The 23,050-nt window shown below is 44.8% G+C and overlaps 1 protein-coding gene across 1 annotated transcript in view; it reads left to right on the top strand.

Annotated features, from left to right (window-relative positions):
• The window catches only part of PDGFRL (platelet derived growth factor receptor like), a 195,707-nt gene that overhangs the window by 126,814 nt on the left and 45,843 nt on the right, over positions 1 to 23,050 (top strand). Inside the window, exon 3 of the mRNA XM_040418784.1 lies at positions 18,341 to 18,492. Within this exon, the coding sequence (XP_040274718.1) occupies positions 18,341 to 18,492 (152 nt within the window). The remainder of the gene's footprint in view (positions 1 to 18,340; positions 18,493 to 23,050) is intronic.

Genomic DNA, 23,050 nt, shown 5'->3' with positions numbered 1-23,050 from the left:
TTAGGCTCTGTGGCGCCCCCTTGCTGCCTCCGGGCCACATTCCACCTACCGTAATCTTTCCCACCCACTTGCCTGTTTTAAATGACAGCCATGGGCGTAACTACCAGGTCAGCAGACATAGTAGCTGCTAAGGGGCCCAACAACTGAAAAGGTGCATTTAGTGGTGAAAGGTATGTAATATGGCAAAAAAACTGAATGTGTTCCCATTCGAAATCTTACAGCGATTTGCATTGTTATTCTATGTGCAGAGTGACATTATACCTGTACTGTGACATCACTGTGTACATAATCCCTATACTGTGACATCACTGTGTACATAATCCCTATACTGTGACATCACTGTGTACATAATCCCTATACTGTGACATCACTGTGCACATAATCCCTGTACTGTGAAATCACTGTGTACATAATCCCTATACTGTGACATCACTGTGCACATAATACCTATACTGTGACATGACTGTGCACATAATCTCTGTACTGTGACATCACTGTGTTTATTATCCCTTTACTGTGACATCACTGTGTTCATAATTCCTGTACTGTGACATCACTGTGTACATAATCCCTGTACTGTGACATCACTGTGTTCACAATCCCTGTACTGTGACATCACTGTGTTCCTTATCTCTGTACTGTGACATCACTATGTACATAATCCTTGTACTGTGACATCACTGTGTTCACAATCCCTGTACTGTGACATCACTGTGTTCCTTATCTCTGTACTGTGACATCACTGTGTTCACAATCCCTGTTCTGTGACATCACTGTGTACATAATCCCTATACTGTGACATCACTGTGTTCCTTATCTCTGTACTGTGACATCACTATGTACATAATCCCTGTACTGTGACATCACTGTGTTCCTTATCCGTGTACTGTGACATCACTGTGTTCATAATCCCTGTACTGTGACATCACTGTGTTTACAATCTCTGTACTGTGACATCACTGTGTACATAATCCCTGTACTGTGACATCACTGTGTACATAATCCCTGTACTGTGACATCACTGTGTTCACAATCTCTGTACTGTGACATCACTGTGTACATAATCCCTGTACTGTGACATCACTCATTGTGTCTCACTTACCTTTTGCGACTTTTTTAAAAGTCCACATTTCGCTTGCGCCAAATGTATCATTACCGCGCACCAATTTCATAAATTTAGCACAAGTGCGAACAGCAACTCCAATCTAAAATCTGGCCTCAAATACACTTACAATTAGAAATTCCTCCTGGAAATTTTTGAAAAGCGCCATTGTGTGGAGTGGATTCCCATCAATCAGTGATTTTTCGAGTACAACAAGATCATTGTGAAGAACCATCAAGTCCACCAGATTAACAGTCGTCTTTCTATCTATGGCTTTGAATAATTGTCTGTCAATATGTATATAGTCACGTCGGCAGATGATATCACCAAGGTTCTTTATGTTCCTCCTGAGGATATCGCAGGTAAAGTCCCATAAAGTAAACATCTGAAATAATGGAGCAGAATAGGTTGGCTGCTTTGCCAGGTGATATCAGACTGTCTAAACAGAGCACTGTGTGTACTGCGCTTTACAGGTGTGGTTCAACATGACAGATTGTTCAGGAGGAAACAGAGGAAGAATTTGGCTCCTGTGACTGCCTGTACCCCTCCGAGGCTCTTAGGTGTACCCTGACAACCATATCACATAGCACTCAACTGCATCATCATTACTCACCTCGTCCGCTAGACTCTTGAGGGTACAGTACATAGACTCCTCGTGGGAAACTGTAGGATCAGTGTGCTCACATTATAGAGGACCTCTCACCTCTCCTGACCTCTGTTTTAGGCCTCTTTCACACTGGCGTGTGCGCCCTGTTGCCGTATTGCGGCCCGTGAATGGGTCCGCATCCGTGATGCGGAATGCCCACGGAACGCCACCCGTGTATTGCGAATCCGCAAATGCGGTCCGCAATACGGAAACGGGGCGCACACGCCAGTGTGAAAGAGGCCTTAGGGTCATGCACATGACTGTATGTATTTTGCAGTCCGCAAAACAAGGATCAGCAAAATATACGGATGACGTTCATGTGGCATCCGAATTGCATCCGTTTTTTGTGGGAATCCCATTGTAAGGGCTCATGTGCACAAATTTATTTTCTTTCCCTGTCCATTCAGTTATTTTTGTGGTCCATACGCGGAACCAGTCCCTTCAATGGGTCCGCAAAAAAACGGAAATAACTCTGCGAGCATTCCGTTTCCTTATGTTTGCATGGCTGTTCCGCAAAAAAGATAGAACATGTCCTAATCTTGTCAGTTTTGCGGACAAGGATGGGCATTGTTACAATGGATCCGCAAAAAAAGGATGCAATACGGATGTCACACGGACGTCATTCATATTTTTTGTGGATCCATGTTTTGCAGACTGCAAAATACATACGGTGGTGTGCATGAGAGCTAACAATGCCTATCCTTGTAAAACGGACAAGAATAGGACATGTTCTATCTTTTTTGTGGAACGGCTATGTGCACATTCGGAAAAGGAATGCACACAGAGTAATTTCCGTTTTTTTGCACACCCATTGAAGGGAATGGTTCCGCATTTGGGCCGTAAAAAAAACTGAAAGGACATGGAAAAAAGAATACATTCGTGTGAATAAGCCCTTAGTAACCACTTGCATTCCCCGTGTAATAACAATTCTGGACCATCTTTTCTTATAACTCTAGTTTATGCCATTCCTCTATTATTCCTAGTAGACATTTGTATATGAAATGCCAGCAGTCTGCAATGAAGGTCCATCGGGGTGTTACCAGTTAGGGGGGGTGTCCCTGCACAGTCGGACATTATCCAATCTGTGCTACCGGTGGCAGACTGTGCAGGACACACTCCAACTAGTATCACTCAGCTCTGTAGGAATAACAGAGGAAAGGCACATCATAGAGTTATAAGAACAGATGCTCCAAAATTGTCAGTGGATCCGCAAAACACACACGGACGTGTGAATGGACCCTTAGAATAATTATTTAGCGCGGCTCCTCCACATGAATGACAGTAGGAAAGCATTTCTCAACAAGTCCAGCTGTGACTAATCCGTAATGTATGGCTGGTATTTCTGGAAACTGCCTGGGAGTTACCGTATATCTGGAGGGATGCAAGAGTTTTACATAAGGGATGATATAACTCAGTGTAATAGTATGTTTTCTTCATGGTGATAAAATAACAGGACCGACACCGGTCTGACATTCCAGGAGGATAACTACAACTGTACAAATAGCCGACTAGTCCAATTATTACTGAACTTCCTCTGCTTCCATGGCTAAAAAATGCCTGGAATGCCCGTGTCAAAGTGATTCGGTGAATTTATAAGAATATATTAGGAAATTAAACAGCTATTCCCTGACATAGTAGTGAAGCCTATCAGAGACTACACAGAATAGGGCCCCATTTTAGTGCTTGTTCACCCCACCCTCTCCAATCTGTGAATCTTCCAACACCATTGGGGTCATTTATCAAACTGGTGTAAAGTAGAACTGGCTTAGTTGCCCATAGCAACCAATACAATTCCACCTTTCATTTTGGACAGCTGCTTTGGAAAATAAAAGGTGGAATCTGGTTGCTATGGGCAACTAAGCCAGTTCTACTTTACACCAGTGTGATAAATGACCCCATATGTTTTTACCCCACTCACATCTCACCTTCTGATAGACAGTATGACTGTCCAGACATCTACTTATTTGACAAACAGGTTTTCTTTGATTTACACATGGGCCCTATGCACACAAATGTAATTTTTATTTCGACACCTGATCTAGATTTATTGAAGATTGGATGCGGTCCCATTGATTTCAATGGGGTAGCAAAAAATGCAGACAGCGCTCCGTGTGCTGTCTGCAACCATATTTGTGTCCCGCATAAGAAATAGAACATTTCCTATTCTTATCCGTTTTGTGGACAAGAACAGGCATCGTGTGCCTGAGGCCTAACAATCTTAGAATAGACCATCCATCAATCTGACGTACATCTGACCTTTGGAAAACCGCTGATCAAGAATGAACAGATAAAGGATACCAATGATACTTTATTCTTCACACCTTACCCTATGTACAAGTGTGGCTGGTAGTCCTACGGTTAGGCCAACAGCAGGAAACATTTTGAGAATCGCAGATCATTGATGAGGTTTGCACCACTCATTTTGGCATAAGGGTGTGAACAACCTAAGATGTGCTTCTCCACCTCCATGTGCCCAATAGTTGGATGCCCTATGGTACGTTCATGCAAATTCACAGTGGTGTTGTGTCATCAGAGGATATACTGTTTTACCACAGTCCTCTTGTCATGAACCAGCGGGTGTGAACCCACTGTGCCACGTGTCCTACCTCCTCTAAGGGCGTTGTCTAAGTGAACACCTCGATTCTTTACAATACCCCTGATGGTGGGGATAGACTTTCCCGAGGGGAACACCAGGTCGCTACCTCTTGAGGAGGATATGTACACGAGGCAGCTGGTCCAGGCGAACCAGGAGGTACCTGAGAAAGGTACCAGAAGTACAGGTGTAGTCAGGCAGGCAGAGTCGTTACCAGGAGCAACAGTGCAGGACCGAAGGATGAGGCAGAGGTGTAGTCAGACAAGCAAAAGGTCAGGGCAGGCGGCACAGGTACAGGTCAGGAAATCCGGATCGGCAACAGAAGAGTCAAGGCAAGCTGGCAGGGATCAGACGGAAAACAGAATCCAGGAACAAGTCAGGAACACAAGTGGTTATTAGGAACCTAAGCAGAGCACAAGGACCTTAACACTGCGCATAAGGGCTAGGATTGGTCAGAGAGGTCACATAACCCATAAAACCCAGGAAGTTACTTGCGCCAGCCCTTTAGGAATAATGTTGAGAGCGAATATTCGAAAAGCGAAATTTTATCGCGAATATCGGCACTTCCAGAATTAGCGAATATTTAGAATATAGTGCTATATATTTGCAGTGTACTCAAGTTAGGGTTAATAGTGTTCCTGGGTGTTGTAGTGCAATAATGACCACTAACCTGGGACAGCTGACTCTCTGCAAATACAGGTAGTGATAGGTAGTGTTCGTGACGCCAGTGCCAAGTAACAGTGGCACGCCGTTTGCTGATAGCAGGAATAACTGAGGAACCACGTGATGATAAAACAGAACTTGAACTTTACTTGATCTTTAGTAGTCATCATACATGGACATAGATGGAAGCGCAGTTCCTTTGAAGACAGTTGGTTTCGGTACATTTAATGCAGGCAATATGTAGCAAGGTGATCTCAGAGGGTTAAACACAGGACTTGCAGTACAGGCGGCTTGCACTCTATTCCTGACTGATCCTGGGACATGGAAACTATTCTCCAAGGCCCAATGCCCTAGCTCTGGCGTATATCCTTGGGTCTGTAATTATCAAGTACCTCCTTTGCTGTCTTTAGTACCTCTTGCTTTCCTAGACTTGCCTCTGCCTCTCTCAGTTTCCTCAGGCTGGTTAACCGTGGTGTTCCTGCTTCTGCAAATATGGACTCAGGAGGGGAACCTTCTACTTGGATCTGGAACCCGGTTACAGGGACTGCGATACCCTCTCCTAGTCTGCAGGCTCCAGGCCTGCTCTGCTTTCACAGGCTCATGGCCTGGACTTAACTCAGACACAGTCTAATCTCCTCATTCCTTTCCCTGACTGGGCCTTATATAACCTAGGGCTCCCTAGCTCCCTCTATTGACTCAGAGCTGGAATGACACCCCTAGCAGGCCTGCACATGCACATTTCACAGTAACAGGGAAGTACATAGCATTACATTACATTATATTTTATGAAGATGACTTATACCAACCTCCCCATAAATAAGGGGAAACGACAGCACACAAGTGACCCTTCTGTAGTGACAGGCATTACAGTCCCCGTACACTACATACCCCGCTGCTTTAAGCTGAGTACGACCTCGTACTCCATCAGGGCCCGCCCAACTGGAATTTTTCCTGAAATAGAAAAAGACACATGCAGGCATACATATATGTAATTCATCTGCATATACATTCATATCAGGTCCAATTGGCAAAGGTGAAGTGTGGTGACAAGGGGCGTCGTTCTCTTCTCTCAGGATAGTGAGTGGAACTGGGGCGCTGACCTGGCACAGCGGATGTTAAGGAACCAGGATAGTCCATGACAATGAATAAGTCCATAATAAAAGCAATATCTCAGAGGCTCGCACATAGGAAGTCCATCTCTGGGCACATAGACTTGAATAACACCTGTTAATAAATACGGTCAGCAGCACACATATAAAATGACAATACAGGACTCTGACAATACCAGGGCCATGTTATCCTGGCAAGTCCTGCTTACCCTTTAAAACGGTGCTGACATAAAAGAGCCCTTTCAACCTGTAATGGGGGTTAAAAGGGGAAAAGGTGCAACCAAAGGCACAACTGGGATTTATTAAGCAATCTTTTTCAGACGCAGGCAGGGTGTCCCGAGAACAGAAAAGGGCAGACTGGGAGCAGTGGTTCACAGTGGCAACTTGGCTTCACGAAAATGCCACCGGCCGTGGAGAACTGGCAGCAAGCTCCACCAGCCTGGCAAACGTAAGGGACAGTTCCTGCAACAAAGGTAATGTCTCTGTGAGGATATGCAAAATGGCCAAACAGGCCTACTCACAGGTGTGTGTCAAACTCCTCTGACTCCTCTTCAGAGGAATAATCACTGGGCTCCCGCAGCAATTGTTCTGGCCTAGCAGGCCATATTTGGAAGCCGTCTCCCCGTACTATTTTGATTGGAGGGGGTCTATCCAGCATAGCTTCCACTTCTGCTTCGGTTCTGGGAAAAGGGACCCACTGGACACACCCAGCGTAACCGAGTCTTTCCACCCGGTATATCCTTCTCTGCAGCAATTCCACAGCCGACGGTCCGCTTGCAGGCGGCTCCAATGGAGGTGAATTAACTCATTCAGCTTTGACCGCTGCCAATCGTCGGGCTTCAGCGCAGACCTCGGACCTCTGGCAACTGTCCTGAATCTCCCGCTTTATCTCCCGCTGTACTGCCTCAGGAGGGGGATACTGGTCCGCAGGGCTCTGCAGCACAATGGGCTCCCAGAACACGTCGGGCCCAAAAAAAATCTGGCTATGCAGGTAAGTGGAGCGGGGCGGCTTGGATCCCGGATCCTCATCTTGGGCTGGTAAGACACCCTCATCCTCATCTTCCCAGGTCTCAGGCCGTACCCCGGGGCGGATAACCGCAGTGGCATAGGGTCCCCTTTAAACCCTCCGCTGGAGTGTATTCTACTATTTCTCCCATCACGAGGTTGTGCAGGCGATCGGGCAGATAGTGGCGCTTCACCGAGCGCCTATTTACATAGAAGTCTCGGCCTGTCCCCAGCTCTTGAATGAAACCGAAACCCCGGTCCTTATCAAAGGCCACCACAATACCGCGGCGTCGCTCCAACTGTGGCTTACCCTGGAAGGGGTCTCCCTGGATGGACTTTGCCATTTCTTCAAATCGTTTCTTCCGCGTGGTAGTCTTTTTGGCCACCGCGGCCCGTAGTTCGGCCATCAGCGTCGGCCATTGCGGGTGCCGGCGGCGGATCACACGTCGATCTGGAGCTTGGTCTTTCAGGCTGATCGTCCAGGCTGGAGGGTCCCAGGTCTCCGGTGTAGGGGAGTCTGGTGGAGTGGCGCCCCCCTCTCCAATGGGCTCTGGCTCGGGCATGCTAGCGTCCGGCGTCGCCATCTTCTCACCAGCTTCTTTCAGCTCAAACACCGGCTCCTCTCTCGGGCTGGGCAGATCTCTCCTGGTCACAGGCCCGCCCCCTAGGCATAACACAATAGGGAAGGCGGCCACATTATAATCCATCAAGGTGGGTGGTGTCCCAGGGTAGCTTTCTCCTCCCTCTTGGAGGGTTTTGGCGCCAAATATCCGCGCCACTGCAGACAGTGATGGAGCAGGAAGAAGTCCAACGGCGCCGGCAGCCATCTTGGGCTCCATGATGCAGCTATTCAGTGACAGCAAGCAGGATGATAAAAAGTCCATAAAGACACACTCTGATGTGACGATTTTCTTCCTCTTGATAGCGCAACACTGCACAGCGCTTTTTGGAGGTTTTAGGGACACTTTTTGTATGTTTTTCAGTCCACAAAGTCCACTTTAAATAAACAGGCAATTTGTCACTTTGGTCACAGGGCAAACTGGATAAGGCACAAAGTTCACGCTTCTTGCACTAGAAAGCGTGCGCATCCTGTTCGTGACGCCAAAAGAGAGATGCAGTGTACTCAATTTAGGGTTAATAGTGTTCCTGGGTGTTGTAGTGCAATCGTGACCACTAACCTGGGACAGCTGACTCTCTGCAAATACAGGTAGTGATAGGTAGTGTTCGTAACGCCAGTGCCAAGTAACAGTGGCACGCCGTTTGCTGATAGCAGGAATAACTGAGGAACCACGTGATGATAAAACAGAACTTGAACTTTACTTGATCTTTAGTAGTCATCATACATGGACATAGATGGAAGCGCAGTTCCTTTGAAGACAGTTGGTTTCGGTACATTTAATGCAGGCAATATGTAGCAAGGTGATCTCAGAGGGTTAAACACAGGACTTGCAGTACAGGCGGCTTGCACTCTATTCCTGACTGATCCTGGGACATGGAAACTATTCTCCAAGGCCCAATGCCCTAGCTCCCTCTATTGACTCAGAGCTGGAATGACACCCCTAGCAGGCCTGCACATGCACATTTCACAGTAACAGGGAAGTACATAGCATTACATTACATTATATTTTATGAAGATGACTTATACCAACCTCCCCATAAATAAGGGGAAACGACAGCACACAAGTGACCCTTCTGTAGTGACGGGCATTACAGCTCCCGTACACTACATATTCGTAATGCTTTTTTTTAACACAGTACACATCAGGTGATTATCTCTCCCTTCTTCTAGCTTGTGGGCCAATGAGAAGGCTTTGTCACAGCTTAGCAACATCCCTAGCAACCAATAGAAAAGTTACCTGCCCCTTACTATACAAGTTGCACATATTGCGAAAAAATATGAGCATCATTAATTGCCGAGAAAAACAAAACAAAAACACATATACTTACCTCCTTTCCGCTTTCAGCAATGCGATGCAGGCCTCTTCCGGCCTGTGTCCCGCACTGCACGGCTTAGGCGGCCTCTGATAGGCTACAGGCACTAGGCCTGCAGTCTATGAGAGGCCTGGGGAAGGGAGACGCCTCTTTCCTGCCCCACCGCAGCATCCATCTGTATCACCATCCTAAGGACGGTGATACACCTGAATATAGAGAGATGAGCGCTTTCACAATGGAAGGGCTCATCTCCCTCTGCTACTGGTAAGAAGGGTCCCCCTCCTGCACTGGGCCTGCACTGGTATGTCCGCCCCTGGGTTTCAGTGCCGGACCCGGTTTTATGACCGGACGCAAAACGGAATGCTGGAACAGAAAACATCCTGATGCATCCTGATCGGATTTCTTTCCATTCAGAATGTATGAGGACCAAACAGAAACCTTTTTTTTTACAGTATTGAGATCCTCTGCCGGATCTCAATACCGGAAAACAACGACGCAAGTGTGAAACAGGCCTTATACAAACAGCGTTAAGACTGGGGCTGTGGCACACAGAATAATTTTTTTATTGTAAGGCATTTAATGGCAGTGGACACATTTTACTATAACTCGGACAACCCCTTTAATGCAAGTGCATGGTGTATTTTATACCTCATTCAGCATATGCAGCATAAACAATTCATGTGGAATAATGAATGTGCTGTGGATTTTAAAACTAACAGCATGTTCATTAATGCCATGTATTCCACACACCAAAAGCCACGTTTCAGCATTTGAACATATCTTTAATGGCTATGGGCAGTGCATCGTTGGTGGCATTTTTTATTACTGCATTGTGCTTATTAGTGATGAGCGATGTTTGGAAAAATTCAGTCGATTCGCCAAACTTCAACAAGAAATTCGATTTGTTACAAATTAATTCATCACAAATTGCTATAAAGCTGTTATACCCAAGCCTCTTAGTGTGAAGGCTTGGAAGTTAACCCTTTCCCAACCGCCAATCTAAATATACTGTATATTTAAAAATGGCTGCCAGATGTCTGCTGTTTTAGAGAGAAGACACCTGGCACTAACGGTTGCGGACTTCTAACCCTTAAGATGCCGTTACCCCATATCAGCAACAGCCCCTGTTTGCTCACCATCTTATATGGCAGCTAGTTTTCAGTCTCCTGTCCCTTAGGCCGGGTTCACACGAACGTGTGTGACCCGTGCCTGTGAAGCGGCCCGCAAATAGCGGGCCGCAATGCTTGTTCGCCGGCCGTAGGTCAGCCGCATCGGATCGCGGACCCATTCACTTTAATGGGTCCGCGATCCGGCCGTTCCGCGAAAAGATAGGACTTGTTCAATCTTTTAGCGGAACGGAACAACGGGACGTAACCCCAGGAGGTACTCCGTAGTGCTTCCGAGGGGTCCCGTCCCGTGCGGCCGTTCCGCGATTCCGGATTAGCGGACCCATTGAAGTGAATGGGTCCGCATCCGTGATGCGGAATTCACACGGAACTGTGGCCGTGTATTGCGGCCCGCGATTTGCGGGCCGCAATACGGCCACGGGTCACGCACGTTCGTGTGAACTTAGCCTTAGGGTAATAATCCAGCGGCTATGTTTGATCCGTTCACCATGTTCTGCCAATCTGGTTTTACCCCTATTACATTTTGAAAGCAAAATACCATTAGGTTCATAGAATGGAGGGATCCCAGAACTTATGGAGGGATCCACATGGGTTAAAATTTTATTGCACCACACAAAAACGTAGAATCTGTTTAAAATTTGTCGTGGCCGTCAGAGTAACGTAGAATAAGATTTTCGCTAACAGAATGTGTTAGCTAGGAATGATGAGTTTGTGTCCAGATGGTGGAGCGATTTGTCTGGTAAGACCGTTGTAGTTCCGACCATAAATGATTGCAATAAACAACGCAGACTAATGTTTTCGCTTAAAGAGCGTAGGGCTGATTGGCTGGCTGTACAACATTATGGGTCATATCATGTTCCCGGGCTTCCTACTTTCACTTTGTAACACGTGCAGCAGCCATTTTAGAAAAAAATCTGAATTGTTACCACGAAGCGTGAGGAAATTCGGCTTTGCGGCAAATCAAATTTTTCCTAAACTTCGGATCGAATGCCACTTTTGATACATTGATTCGCTCAACACTAATCTTTATTACAAATTTTTAACAGTTTTCAGGTTTTTACTGACGCTGCAGACTCTGCTTTCTGCTTCTCACTGAAATCCATCAAAGAGATGCTCTAACGGCTCGATCTATAGCCCTTATCTCTTCACTCCTGACAGCTCATAAACACGTCAGCTGAATTGTAAATGGCCTCCCCTCCTCCCCATAGGACGCTTGCACTCCCATCGGCTCTTAAAGGGCTGATCAGAGGCTGGAAATGACCCCCATACGCCCAGGCCCCACACACTGATTCTACTTACCTGGCTCCCCGCACCGCTCCTGGTTCCCACACCGCCACAGCTCCTTCTCCCTGTGCGCGGATGAAAACATCCAGTGTCGGAGGGGGGGCAGCCAATGGCAGGCGGTGATGGGGACAACCCTCCCTAGCAACCCCTTTAACTAACCATTGCACCGCAATCTGCTCCTGAAATATGCCTAATATAGATGTATTTCAGCATAATAAATGAATTGACCCCCATAGTCTGCAAACAAATTGTATACGCAAAATAAAAGGAGATTTTTTAATCATATATATATATATATAGTTCTCCAAAAAAGAGGCAGCACTCCAGTATATTGAAGGTGAAAAGACCTGCTTTATTGTCCCTCTGCAACGTTTCAACTGCTCATTGCAGTCTTTATCAAGCATACAACATAGTGCCAAAACATCCACATTTATACCCACAGTACATTGTGAGCCAATTAGTGATAATTATACAATCAAGTAAAAAAAATATAATATAAAATACATAATCAAACCAGTGATCAAAGAGCCTTATATGCAACTTATAAGGCCAAATTTGTAAATAGTTAAAAATCGCGTATTTCATTGTGTATTCAAATAAAGTGCTACAGTGCATAAATTTATCAAAGTGATCACCTGTGTGTAAAATCAATCATTAGTGAATAGTCAATCGGCCGCATAGACTATAGAAAAAACGACTTACACAGCAATGCAATCGGATGATGCCAACCTCAGCGTCCCATGTCTGCCATTGCGCATGTCCGGTAACCAGGATACCAGTACACACTAAGTCACACGACCCGTCACCTGACCACACGTGAACAGTGACGCAAATCGCAAGGCGTGAACAGGTAACCGGCCTACACCATTGGTGCATGTGACGCGCCAGAAACGGCACCCGCGTCACCAAGTCACAGGATCACATGACAACATCACGTGAGCGGTAACCCGGTAACCAAACGGCGTCCCAGATCTAGCGAACCACACCCACCTAAAGGTGAAAGGGCACCGCCCTATATACAGTTGCAAGAAAAAGTATGTGAACCCTTTGTGCACAAATTGGTCATAAAATGTGATCTGATCTTCATCTAAGTCACAACAATAGACAATCACAGTCTGCTTAAACTAATAACACACAAAGAATTAAATGTTACCATGTTTTTATTGAGCACACCATGTAAACATTCACAGTGCAGGTGGAAAAAGTATGTAAACCCTTGGATTTAATACCTGGTTGAACCTCCTTTGGCAGCAATAACTTCAACCAAACGTTTCCTGTAGTTGCCGATCAGACGTGCACAACGGTCAGGAGTAATTCTTGACCATTCCTCTTTGCAGAACTGTTTCAGTTCAGCAATATTCTTGGGATGTCTGGTGTGAATCGCTTTCTTGAGGTCATGCCACAGCATCTCAATTGGGTTGAGGTCAGGACTCTGACTGTGCCACTCCAGAAGGCGTATTTTCTTCTGTTTAAGCCATTCTGTTGTTGATTTACTTCTATGCTTTGGGTCGTTGTCCTGTTGCAACACCCATCTTCTGTTGAGCTTCAGCTGGTGGACAGATGGCCTTAAGTACTCCTGCAGAATGTCTTGATAAACTTGGGAATTCATTTTTCCTTCGATGATAGCAATCCGTCCAGGCCCTGACGCAGCAAAGCAGCCCCAAACAATGATATCCCCACCACCATACTTCAGAGTTGGGATGAGGTTTTGATGTTGGTGTGCTGTGCCTCTTTTTCTCCACACAAAGTGTTGTTTGTTTCTTCCAAACAACTCAACTTTGGTTTCATCTGTCCACAGAATATTTTGCCAGTACTGCTGTGGAACATCCAGGTGCTCTTGTGCAAACTATAAACATGCAGCAATATTTTTTTTGGACAGCAGTGGCTTCCTCTGTGGAATCCTCCCATAAAATCCATTCTTGTTTAGTGTTTTACGTATCGTAGATTCGCTAACAGGGATGTTAGCATATGCCAGAGACTTTTGTAAGTCTTAAGCTGACACTCTAGGATTCTTCTTCACCTCATTGAGCAGTCTGCGCTGTGCTCTTGCAGTCATCTTTACAGGACGGCCACTCCTAGGGAGAGTAGCAGCAGTATAAATCACAGAAAAAAATGCACCAAACGGATATGACACTGACTATACTGGCTAGTCATAAATGCAGATATTAAAAGCTGAGACTTTTGCCAACATATTCCTGTCAGGAAAATATCGGAGCCCATCATGCACCACGTCACGGTCACTCAGCATAGCAAGGGGTCCTACCACTACGCTAACTATAGTGTGAACAAGGTCTGAACGTGATGTAATCCATCTCACAGCTAAGCTTCCACACAACCGCCTAGCAGGACAACTAGTGCAATGTGAACAAAGCAAGACTGTAAGCCACACCCATATCAGACCATGTGATGGAAGTTACCAGGTGCAAAGGAGTGTTTAAATGCCAGGTAAAGGCACATACACTACATATAAAACAAAACAAAATCACAGAAATATCGTGGCAAATATGGGGGAACTGCTCAAACCCCTAACACTGTAGCGTGTTTTTCATTGGGGGAGCAGACCCACCGCATGTGGACCGCAGCAAACGACTATCCCCAGCAAAAAAATGCATACAATGGAGGATGTCGGCGCGGTCCACATGCACCACAAGCAGCAGTGCTGAACTTTCTCAATTTTTAGACAATTTGTCTTACCATGGACTGATGAACAGCAAGGCTTTTGGAGATACTTTTATAACCCTTTCCAGCTTTATGCAAGTTAACAATTCTTAATCGTAGGTCTTCTGAGAGCTCTTTTGTGTGAGGCATCATCCACATCAGGCAATGCTTCTTGTGAAAAGCAAACCCAGAACTGGTGTGTGTTTTTTATAGGGCAGGGCAGCTGTAACCAACACCTCCAATCTCATCTCATTGATTGGACTCCAGTTGGCTGACATCTCACTCCAATTAGCTCTTGGAGATGTCATTAGTCTAGGGGTTCACATACTTTTTCCACCTGCACTGTGAATGTTTACATGGTGTGTTCAATAAAAACATGGTAACATTTAATTATTTGGGTGTTATTAGTTTAAGCAGACTGTGATTGTCTGTTGTTGTGACTTAGATGAAGATCAGATCACATTTTATGACCAATTTGTGCAGAAATCCTGATCATTCCAAAGGGTTCACATACTTTTTCCTGCAACTGTATATATTAGCTTTATTTTGTATTTTAGTTACATTGGAGCAATTAAGATTTGTGGCACATAACCTTTAAGCTTATTGATTTCTTTAGTCTTGTACATACAGCAAAGACTATATGAGTATGAAATAAAAGTATATCATAACATCCTTGAGCCTTGAATTCATTTTGTTTAATCTTCTAATGTTGATATTCCCAGTAGCCTTCCAATATATTCATTTATCAGTCTCCTTTTTTTTATCTAGTTCTTATTTAAGTCAGTTACCATCTTTGTAATTAGACGATGGGGAGTTTCTGTTACTCATCAGGATCATTTCTTACAACCAGTGTGTCTTTCTTACCATCTCCTTGACCTTCCAGTGTTTTACTAATGCTCCTTAGGTTTCTGAAATTCTTTAAAATGACCATGACAGATGTAAACCACACTTACCTACTCTCCTGGAATGACTCCAGTCAAAAAAGGAGATCTCCAGGACTAAGAAGGGCAGACAAACCTTTCAGACGCCATATCCTGATTCTACTTACCTCTCGGCCATTTGCCACCACTCTCAATGTCCTGCCCATGGGGGCTGAGGAAGGAAGTGCTCATTAGCCCCAGTATCAGGACATAGTGTGTGGTGGCAACCAAGAGGACTGCTTGCTGAGTGGTCAGAGAGAGGTAAGTAACTGCAGGGTCTGGTCTGACTTCAGAAGACATGATATGGTCTGGTCTGCATCCGTATATATTCTTGGGTTTCAATATATAATGAAGTCTGTGCTGAGGTCAGTAGGTCTGGCCTGGGGTTAGTATTTGTCTAGAAGTCTGGCAGGAGCCTGTAGTTATCCTGGGGTCAGAATTTATTTTGGCATGTAATCTTTATTCATTTTAAAGTTTGAGTCTGGGATTAGTATTCATTTTGCGCTCCGAGTCTAATGTACTCTGTATCCGTTTTGGATGTGTCATAAAAGATTGCTTGTGAACTCAATGCTTTAGGTTGAGGGTGTTTTGTAGACATGACCAATGAATGTGGCATACTTCATGTAAAAAAAAAAAATCTTAAACATCGTGATACATTTATTCTTTAATAAATAAGCAAATTTCCTTGTAAAATAATCTCTTTGGTTGCTGTGGAATTTACATCACACTTATCTACTTTTGAGATACAGAGAAGTGAATCAGACTGAGACCACCCTAGGAACCTATGCTGACTGGTCCCACAGTTCACCAGAACCTTGGGAGGTCCAGCTATTGCATTCATAATACGAGTGCTAAAATGTGCCCAAATTATGGCTGTATGAAAGAGAACTGAGATTAGTTTTGAAATAATCTTCAAATATTGCAAGTGGCAATCCCAGTGACATTTACACACATTCATCATTTATGTGTGTCTTCAGAAGATTTGGGTTTAAAGGTTTCAAAGAAATGCAACAAGAAAATGAAAACTGGAAATTCAGGAGCCCAGAAGATAAAATGTAGTACTTCTTAAATACATCATGCATTGTTTTATTTTTTTTTCCCGTAGAAGGCTTGCGCAGAATTAGAAGAACATGGCTGCTTTCTTCCAGAAACAGGGCCACATCTGTCTTCGAGTCTGGTACTGGAGCTCAGCTACTTTGACATGCTGGAGGCTGGGCTGCAATACCACATGTAGGCTGTGGACAAGTGTGTCGCTGTATTTGGAATAAAGCAGCCATGTTTTCTAATCCTGGTAAACACCTTTAATTACAACTACTCTGTTCTGTTGGGCAGCTAGCATAACATTGCCAGATTCTGGCCCTATAGAGCACCCTATTCTCATTAAATTGGACCTGTAGCCTATCCTAATTTCTATATTAGCAACTACTTGCATTCCCGTTGTAATAACAATTCTGGAGCATCTATTCTTGAAGTTAGGCCTCATGCACACAGCCGTTGTGTGGAGGTTCTGTGCATTGGGGACGGCAATTTGCGGTCCCCAATGCACGGGCAACCTCCGTGTGGTGGCCAGGATGGATCGGACCCATTCAACTTGAATGGATCCGAGATCCTTCCGCACAGCAAAAAAAATAGAACATTTTCTATTTTTTTGTGCTGCGGGGGCACGGACAGAAACACCACGGAAGCACTCCGTAGTGCTTCCATGCCTCCGTTCTGCACCGCAGCTCCAGATTGTGGACCCATTCAAGTGAATGGATCCGCATCCGAGATGCGGGGAGCACACAGCCGGAGCCCGCATATTGCGGACCCGCTGTTTGCGGACCGCAATACGACCACGGCCGCGCAACGGCCGTGTGCATGAGGCCTTATGAATGAATTACTAGCTGGGTGTTACTAGTTGGACAGTTGTTTCTGCACAGTCTGACACTATCCAATCAGTGCTGCCAGTGACAGACTATGCAGGCCCCCCCCCCTTAAACTGGCAACACCCAGCTTAATTGAAAACACTAGCAATTAGTTTAAGAATAGATGTGCAGCGTACTAGGCCACAGGGGTGTAGTGAGTTAGTGAGAGTGGTGGTGTGCCGAATGGGTGCAGTAGTTGTAGTCACTTTTCTGTAACTCCCTGGGCCGGCGTGCAGCGGAGGGGAGGACACCACAAAATCTTCCGGGGCAGTCTCTATTGCAGGGAACACCAGCCAGATGGAAGTTGAGGTGCCCTCGATGGTAGTGGGTATGTTTAGGGTACTTTGGTGGCTGGGACCCTGTGTTCGTAAGGTGCAAATGTTGAGGGTAGTAGAAAGGATGAGGAGTCAGTTGTAGTAAAAACAGTTGAACTTTTACTGAATCAATCGTCTCAGGGCAGTTGGTACAGTTCATTTATATAGCAAAAGCAATAAGCCAGATGTTGGTTTAACTGGAATCTCTATAACAGGTTGGGCAATTGTCAGCTGAGAAGTTTTCCTTATGCTTTTACTTTATAGGCAAGACAAAAGTTCTCTTCTTAGATAGTTCTACTTTATGTCCAATCTCTAGCACTCAGGTACTGAATATAATGGTTTGCTTACTTTTTTATTGAGCAATCCAATAAGGGTGTTCTCCCTCGTGGCAGGCAAACTCTCTGCTACATTATTTGATGTAGGATGCTCTCCTGAAGTATTCAGGTTCACTATGTCCCAGATGGCGTTTAGTGAAAAAGGATAATTCTGCGCACTATTCATCCAGTTGTGTGTTCCTCCTGGTCATTGGTGCTTGTGAAGTCCCTTGGCTAGACTTAGCTCTAATCTTCACTCGACTTGCTTTATATTCATACATAGACTCACTTGTCTGTGTTGGGCTGCTGTGACTACTTGGTCGGTCCTCTCCAGGCTTGATCAGGGCCCAGAGGAAAGAAAGGCAGATATATCTTGGACTGAGCCTGCTCTGCTCCTCCATACTGCAGACAGCACACAAAAACTGCGGCTCGGATGCGGACCCGAACAACAGTCATGTGCATGAGGCCTAAGCCTGAGTTCACACTTCAGTTATTTGGTCAGTTATTTCCATCAGTTCTTGTGAGCCAAAGCCAGTAGTGGATCCTACAGAGACAAAAGGTATAAGGGAAAGATCTGCACCTGTTCTGTGTTTTTGACCCGCACCTGGTTTTGGCTCACAATCACTGATGGGAATAAGTGTGAACTTGGCCTAAGAGAAGCTCACAAAATTCTTCTGTCATTTGAAGGAAATATAGAAGTCACAATAACGTAGTCTGAGTCGGAGAAATATATGATAAGACTAAACCGTGTCTCTTGTTTCCACCCTAGCATAAAGCAGCAGGACAGATACGGGCAGCTGATCCTGGTGAACTCCTCTGCAATGGACACCGGGGAGTTCAGCTGCTGGGCCCAGCTCTGCGACAGCCTCGGCTGCAAAAAGGACGAATCCAAGACTGGCTCCACGTACGTTTTTTTCACAGGTAACGAAATAGCCAGGTCAATTTAACTAGAAGGAGTTAGTTGATTGTCAGCACTGAAAATAGATAAAATAACTCAAAATGTACAGGTTTCTGTATTTTTAAGGGCTCATGGTCACAAATCAGGGAAGATTTGATACCTCTTTTATAATAGAGATTGAAGATTTTACTGTAGCTTTTACTGTGCTAAATATGCTCTTGAAAAATATAATTTGTCATTATAGCTAGGGTATTTAACCCCTTCCTGTCAGAGCCATTTTTAAATTTTTACTCCCTGTCTTGAAAAAGCTATAACTTTCCATTCCATAGCCATATGACTGCTTTCTTCCGAAAACAGCACTACACTTGTCCATAGGTTATGTGCAGTAAAGTAGTCCCGCTCAATTGAGGTGAATGGGGCTGTGCTGCTATACCACACAACCTGTGGGCAGGAGTGGTGCTGTTTTTTTGGGAAGAAAAGCAGCTGTTTTTCTAACCTTGGGCACTTCCTTTAAAAGTAGTTTTCGAATATTGAATATTTTCCATGCCATCATTCCATTCTGTGTTCCTTTCCTTATCTTTTTATTTTCCAAAAAGTTGAACAAATCTAGAAGGAACAAAGATATTTGTGTTTTCCATTCCTGCGTCTGACTTAAAGGCTATGGACATGTTTTTATTATTATTACATTCTACTTATTTTGGGCTAAAAATCTGATGTCTCAGTCTATAGCCCTTGCTTCTGAGCTCCTGACAGTTCATAAACACACATTATAGCTCAGTACTTTTCAGTTTGATAACAATTAAGCTTGAATGAGTTTTTATGAGTTGTTAGGAGTTCAGAGATAAGGCATACAGAGTCCCCAGATCAGTTCTATGACGGGATTCACTGTGAAGGGAGAACCTGTCAGTCTTCAAATTAAAGCTATACATGGAAAACTTGAAATTTTGTAATAAAAAAATTATTTTAGCTCAAAATGTGTAGAAAATGCTTCCAAAGGTGTCCATAGCCTTTAAAGATAAAGTAGAGAAAAAAAAACCATGGATTTTCTCATACTGGGGCACCACTTTAACAATCTAGGCCTCGCGTGGTCAAAAAATCATGGTCCCTGGACTGCCTCACTCATCTCTTATATAGTGAAAAACTGAAGGAGGATATTGTGGTGATGTTACTTGATATAAAGTATAATATAAATCATAAAGATCATATTATCCCTCCAGATGCACAGCAGCATAGTATGAGGGCTCCTGTGGAAGGAACTTTTTTGTGAATGCTCATTCTTATAACTGGCCTGTGTAAATGTGCCGCTGATCGCCCTGCAATCGAGCCAACACAGCTTTCATGCAGCATCGAAAATCCTCATTTGTCAGCACCACACTGTCTTGGGTAAACAGGGATGTTCTGCCGACAAACAATGAAAATGTATCAGGAAGAACGATCATAGTGACTGTGACGGATACCACGCCTCGTGCCCGCTTGATGTCACCTATGTCGAGCTCACGAGACACTATATGGTCACGAGTTACCAAAAGCGTGACGTTACGGCCTCCCGAGGAGCAGGTAAGGTCAGCTTGGTACAGTTTACACAGACACCTCCTGTCCACGCGGGCACAGAGAGGCAACAAGCTGAGAGAGCCTTTTCACTGCTGCAGTGAAAACAGCTCTGTCTCAGCCCAGGAAATCTGCCACCAGCTTCTCGTTTGATATAAGCCCGGCCGCCCTCAGGATTATATAGGGTGAGAAACCAACCCGCAGTAGCTTATAACTAGGCCGAAACACAGACGTGGGGATTCGTGATCGAGATACAAGATAGCACAAGATTAAATGATATATTTAATTGCCTTAAGGGCACACTAGAGAATATACACAGAGAAATATATACAGTGGTCTGAGGTTACAGACATAGGTGATATAGGTACAACAGGGTTAAGCAGAACAATAAGTCAGTTTACCAGATATATGAGTCCTTTGGGTAGTGATGAGTTCTTAGCTGTATTCACGTCGGAGGCAGTGATGTTAGCCAGTTGCAGGTCCCTCTAAACACATTGCATGATGTGACCCACTTTCAGAGAAAAGACACCGCCCGCTGGCTTGCATGGGCTTATGACCTGTCGCTGGACGCTCCCCTCCCCGCCTATGGGTAGGGTCCACCCCTCCTTCTCTGGTGCTGGGAACAAATGACCCATAAAACCCCTTAGGGCTCATAGCCCCATACCAGATGGTTCCGGGCCCAATTGATCCGCCTGGGTTCGGGCTACAACTAGAGTCCAAATATGGTGCCGCTATGTGGTTTCTATGGGGAGATATGTATTATATCCCCTCCCGGGCATCCTAGCCTCAAGCCAGGACTACGTGGACATTTGGCTTTGCCCCAGGATCGCAAAAAGATCACTGAATGATGCCTGCGATGGACGGACGATTCATAATTCCTTATGAAATGTAGGTGCCAACATGTCTGGGAGGTATCATTGATCCTGGCAAGGGCTGATACCTCCTGCTGGGGGTTTTCCTGCAGGATCCGTGCTGTCTGACTGGAGGTGTGAAATGTAACCAAATGTGGCCTTCTAGGAGTTTTCTGCTATCTGGCTGCGGCTTTGAAGTAGGACCCTCCTGTGGAGCTTGATTTCCTCTGCCATCTTTTAGCAAATGGTTGGTGTGAGGACATGGCTGACAGTAAATATTAATCCATATTCCTCACAGTGACAATTATTCATCCACCTACACTAGTGATGATTGGGAATGAGTGATCCTCACTCCTGATGATTGCCCGCTCTATCAGTCTATGTAAAAGGGCCCTAACTGTGGCCTGTGAAATATTACCCCACGTGTTCACATGTCATCCCCCATTATTTATTATGTGCAACTATAAAAGTCTCATGAAGTGACTGGTGGGCACCGGAGGGCAGCTGACAGGTGAGATTAGACCCTTTTCATTAGCTTTGGTCTCAGTACTCCATGTAGAGCCCTCATGGTGGCCATGTAAATGAACCTTTATGAACTAGGTAGTGTCACCTGGCTCATGACTGGTTTACTTGTGTGACTGGAGCCTGACTAATTTCAATAACATCTAGATATAATCTCTGTGTAAATCACCTGAAGTGACAGTACCTGCAGCCGGCGTGACTGAGATTAATCTGTTATACATTTCTGTCATCAGACAGGACTATCACTGTGTGCGAGTTCGTGCTAGGTAACAATTAGAGGAACGAAGGCCCTCTCAGTGTTATAATGGAATAATATTCATCCTATCCAATAATCATACACACTAGGGTTGCCAACCAGAATTTTTCTTTTTTCTGGATAACTTATCCCAAAATCACGGACAGCCAACATATTTTTTACCAACAATTTGCAAAACCATAATTAATGATACAAATTATAAGTAATACATGTCTATAGCTAAATATACTCATGAGAACTCAGAACCAGCATTTACTGTGAGCTGTAAAATGATGATAATTACCACCAAAATTATCTGGACAAGTACCACCAGCCTCAAAAAAAAATCAACACCTGACTGTCCAGAAATTTCTGGACATTTGGCTTCCCTGGTATGTACTCTCTATGTACAACTGTATCCAATCTTCATATAACATGTAATCTAACGCCTCACCAACTATACAGTAAACATAGGAGGTCGTGAATGACGTCTCAGTTATTGCCTTCTGATAAAAATAGTACAAGGTCTGGTGTTTCCTAAGATAAGGTGGCTACAGAGCTAATCATTCTCCTCTGGTGAGGCCACGTGTCAGTATATGCCAGATCTCAAACAGTGGGTGACGGCACAATAATCATTAGTAAATCACATTATATGCAGCCAGATGCAATCACTTATTATTTAATTCACTTTGTGGCTATTAAGTCATTCGTCATCAGTAAAGTCAACTACATAAAGTATGCACTGGTGTCCAAGATAATGAATAATGTTGTCTCTGACTCTTCTAAAAGGGGTTGTCCGGGTTCAGAGCTCATACCCCTAATTTCACCCAGACAGCCCCCCTGATGTTAGCATCGGGCTCTTTTGTTTACAATAACACACTTCCGGGCGGAAGCTTCCGCCCGGCATTGTGTTCGGTGATGTCGCCGACTCTGATGGGCGTGCTTTAGCGCTTCCCTAGTCGTTTTACAGGTAGAAGTACCCATATACAGTACAGACCAAAAGTTTGGACACACCTTCTCATTCAAAGAGTTTTCTTTATTTTCATGACTATGAAGGCATCAAAACTATGAATTAACACATGTTGAATTATATACATAACAAACAAGTGTGAAACAACTGAAAATATGTCATATTCTAGGTTCTTCAAAGTAGCCACCTTTTGCTTTGATTACTGCTTTGCACACTCTTGGCATTCTCTTGATGAGCTTCAAGAGGTAGTTATCACGGTCGGCATGACTATCACATACGTGACACAGAGGGAGGGAACAAGGAAGGCCCTGCCCAAGTGAGAGGGAAGGTGGTGACCCCTGACTCACCTAGCGGCTGGCACCTGGCTGCCCTGACGTCCCTAGACGGGTTCCTCACCCGTACGCCGATCACGTGCCTAAAGCCCTGGCTTTCCCTAAGCTGAGCCCTAGATAGTG

Source organism: Bufo bufo, chromosome 2 (assembly GCF_905171765.1).
Source record: "Bufo bufo chromosome 2, aBufBuf1.1, whole genome shotgun sequence".
NCBI lineage: Eukaryota > Metazoa > Chordata > Amphibia > Anura > Bufonidae > Bufo > Bufo bufo.
Note: the sequence above shows the minus strand (reverse complement) of the source record. Positions and strands in the feature narration are given on the sequence as shown.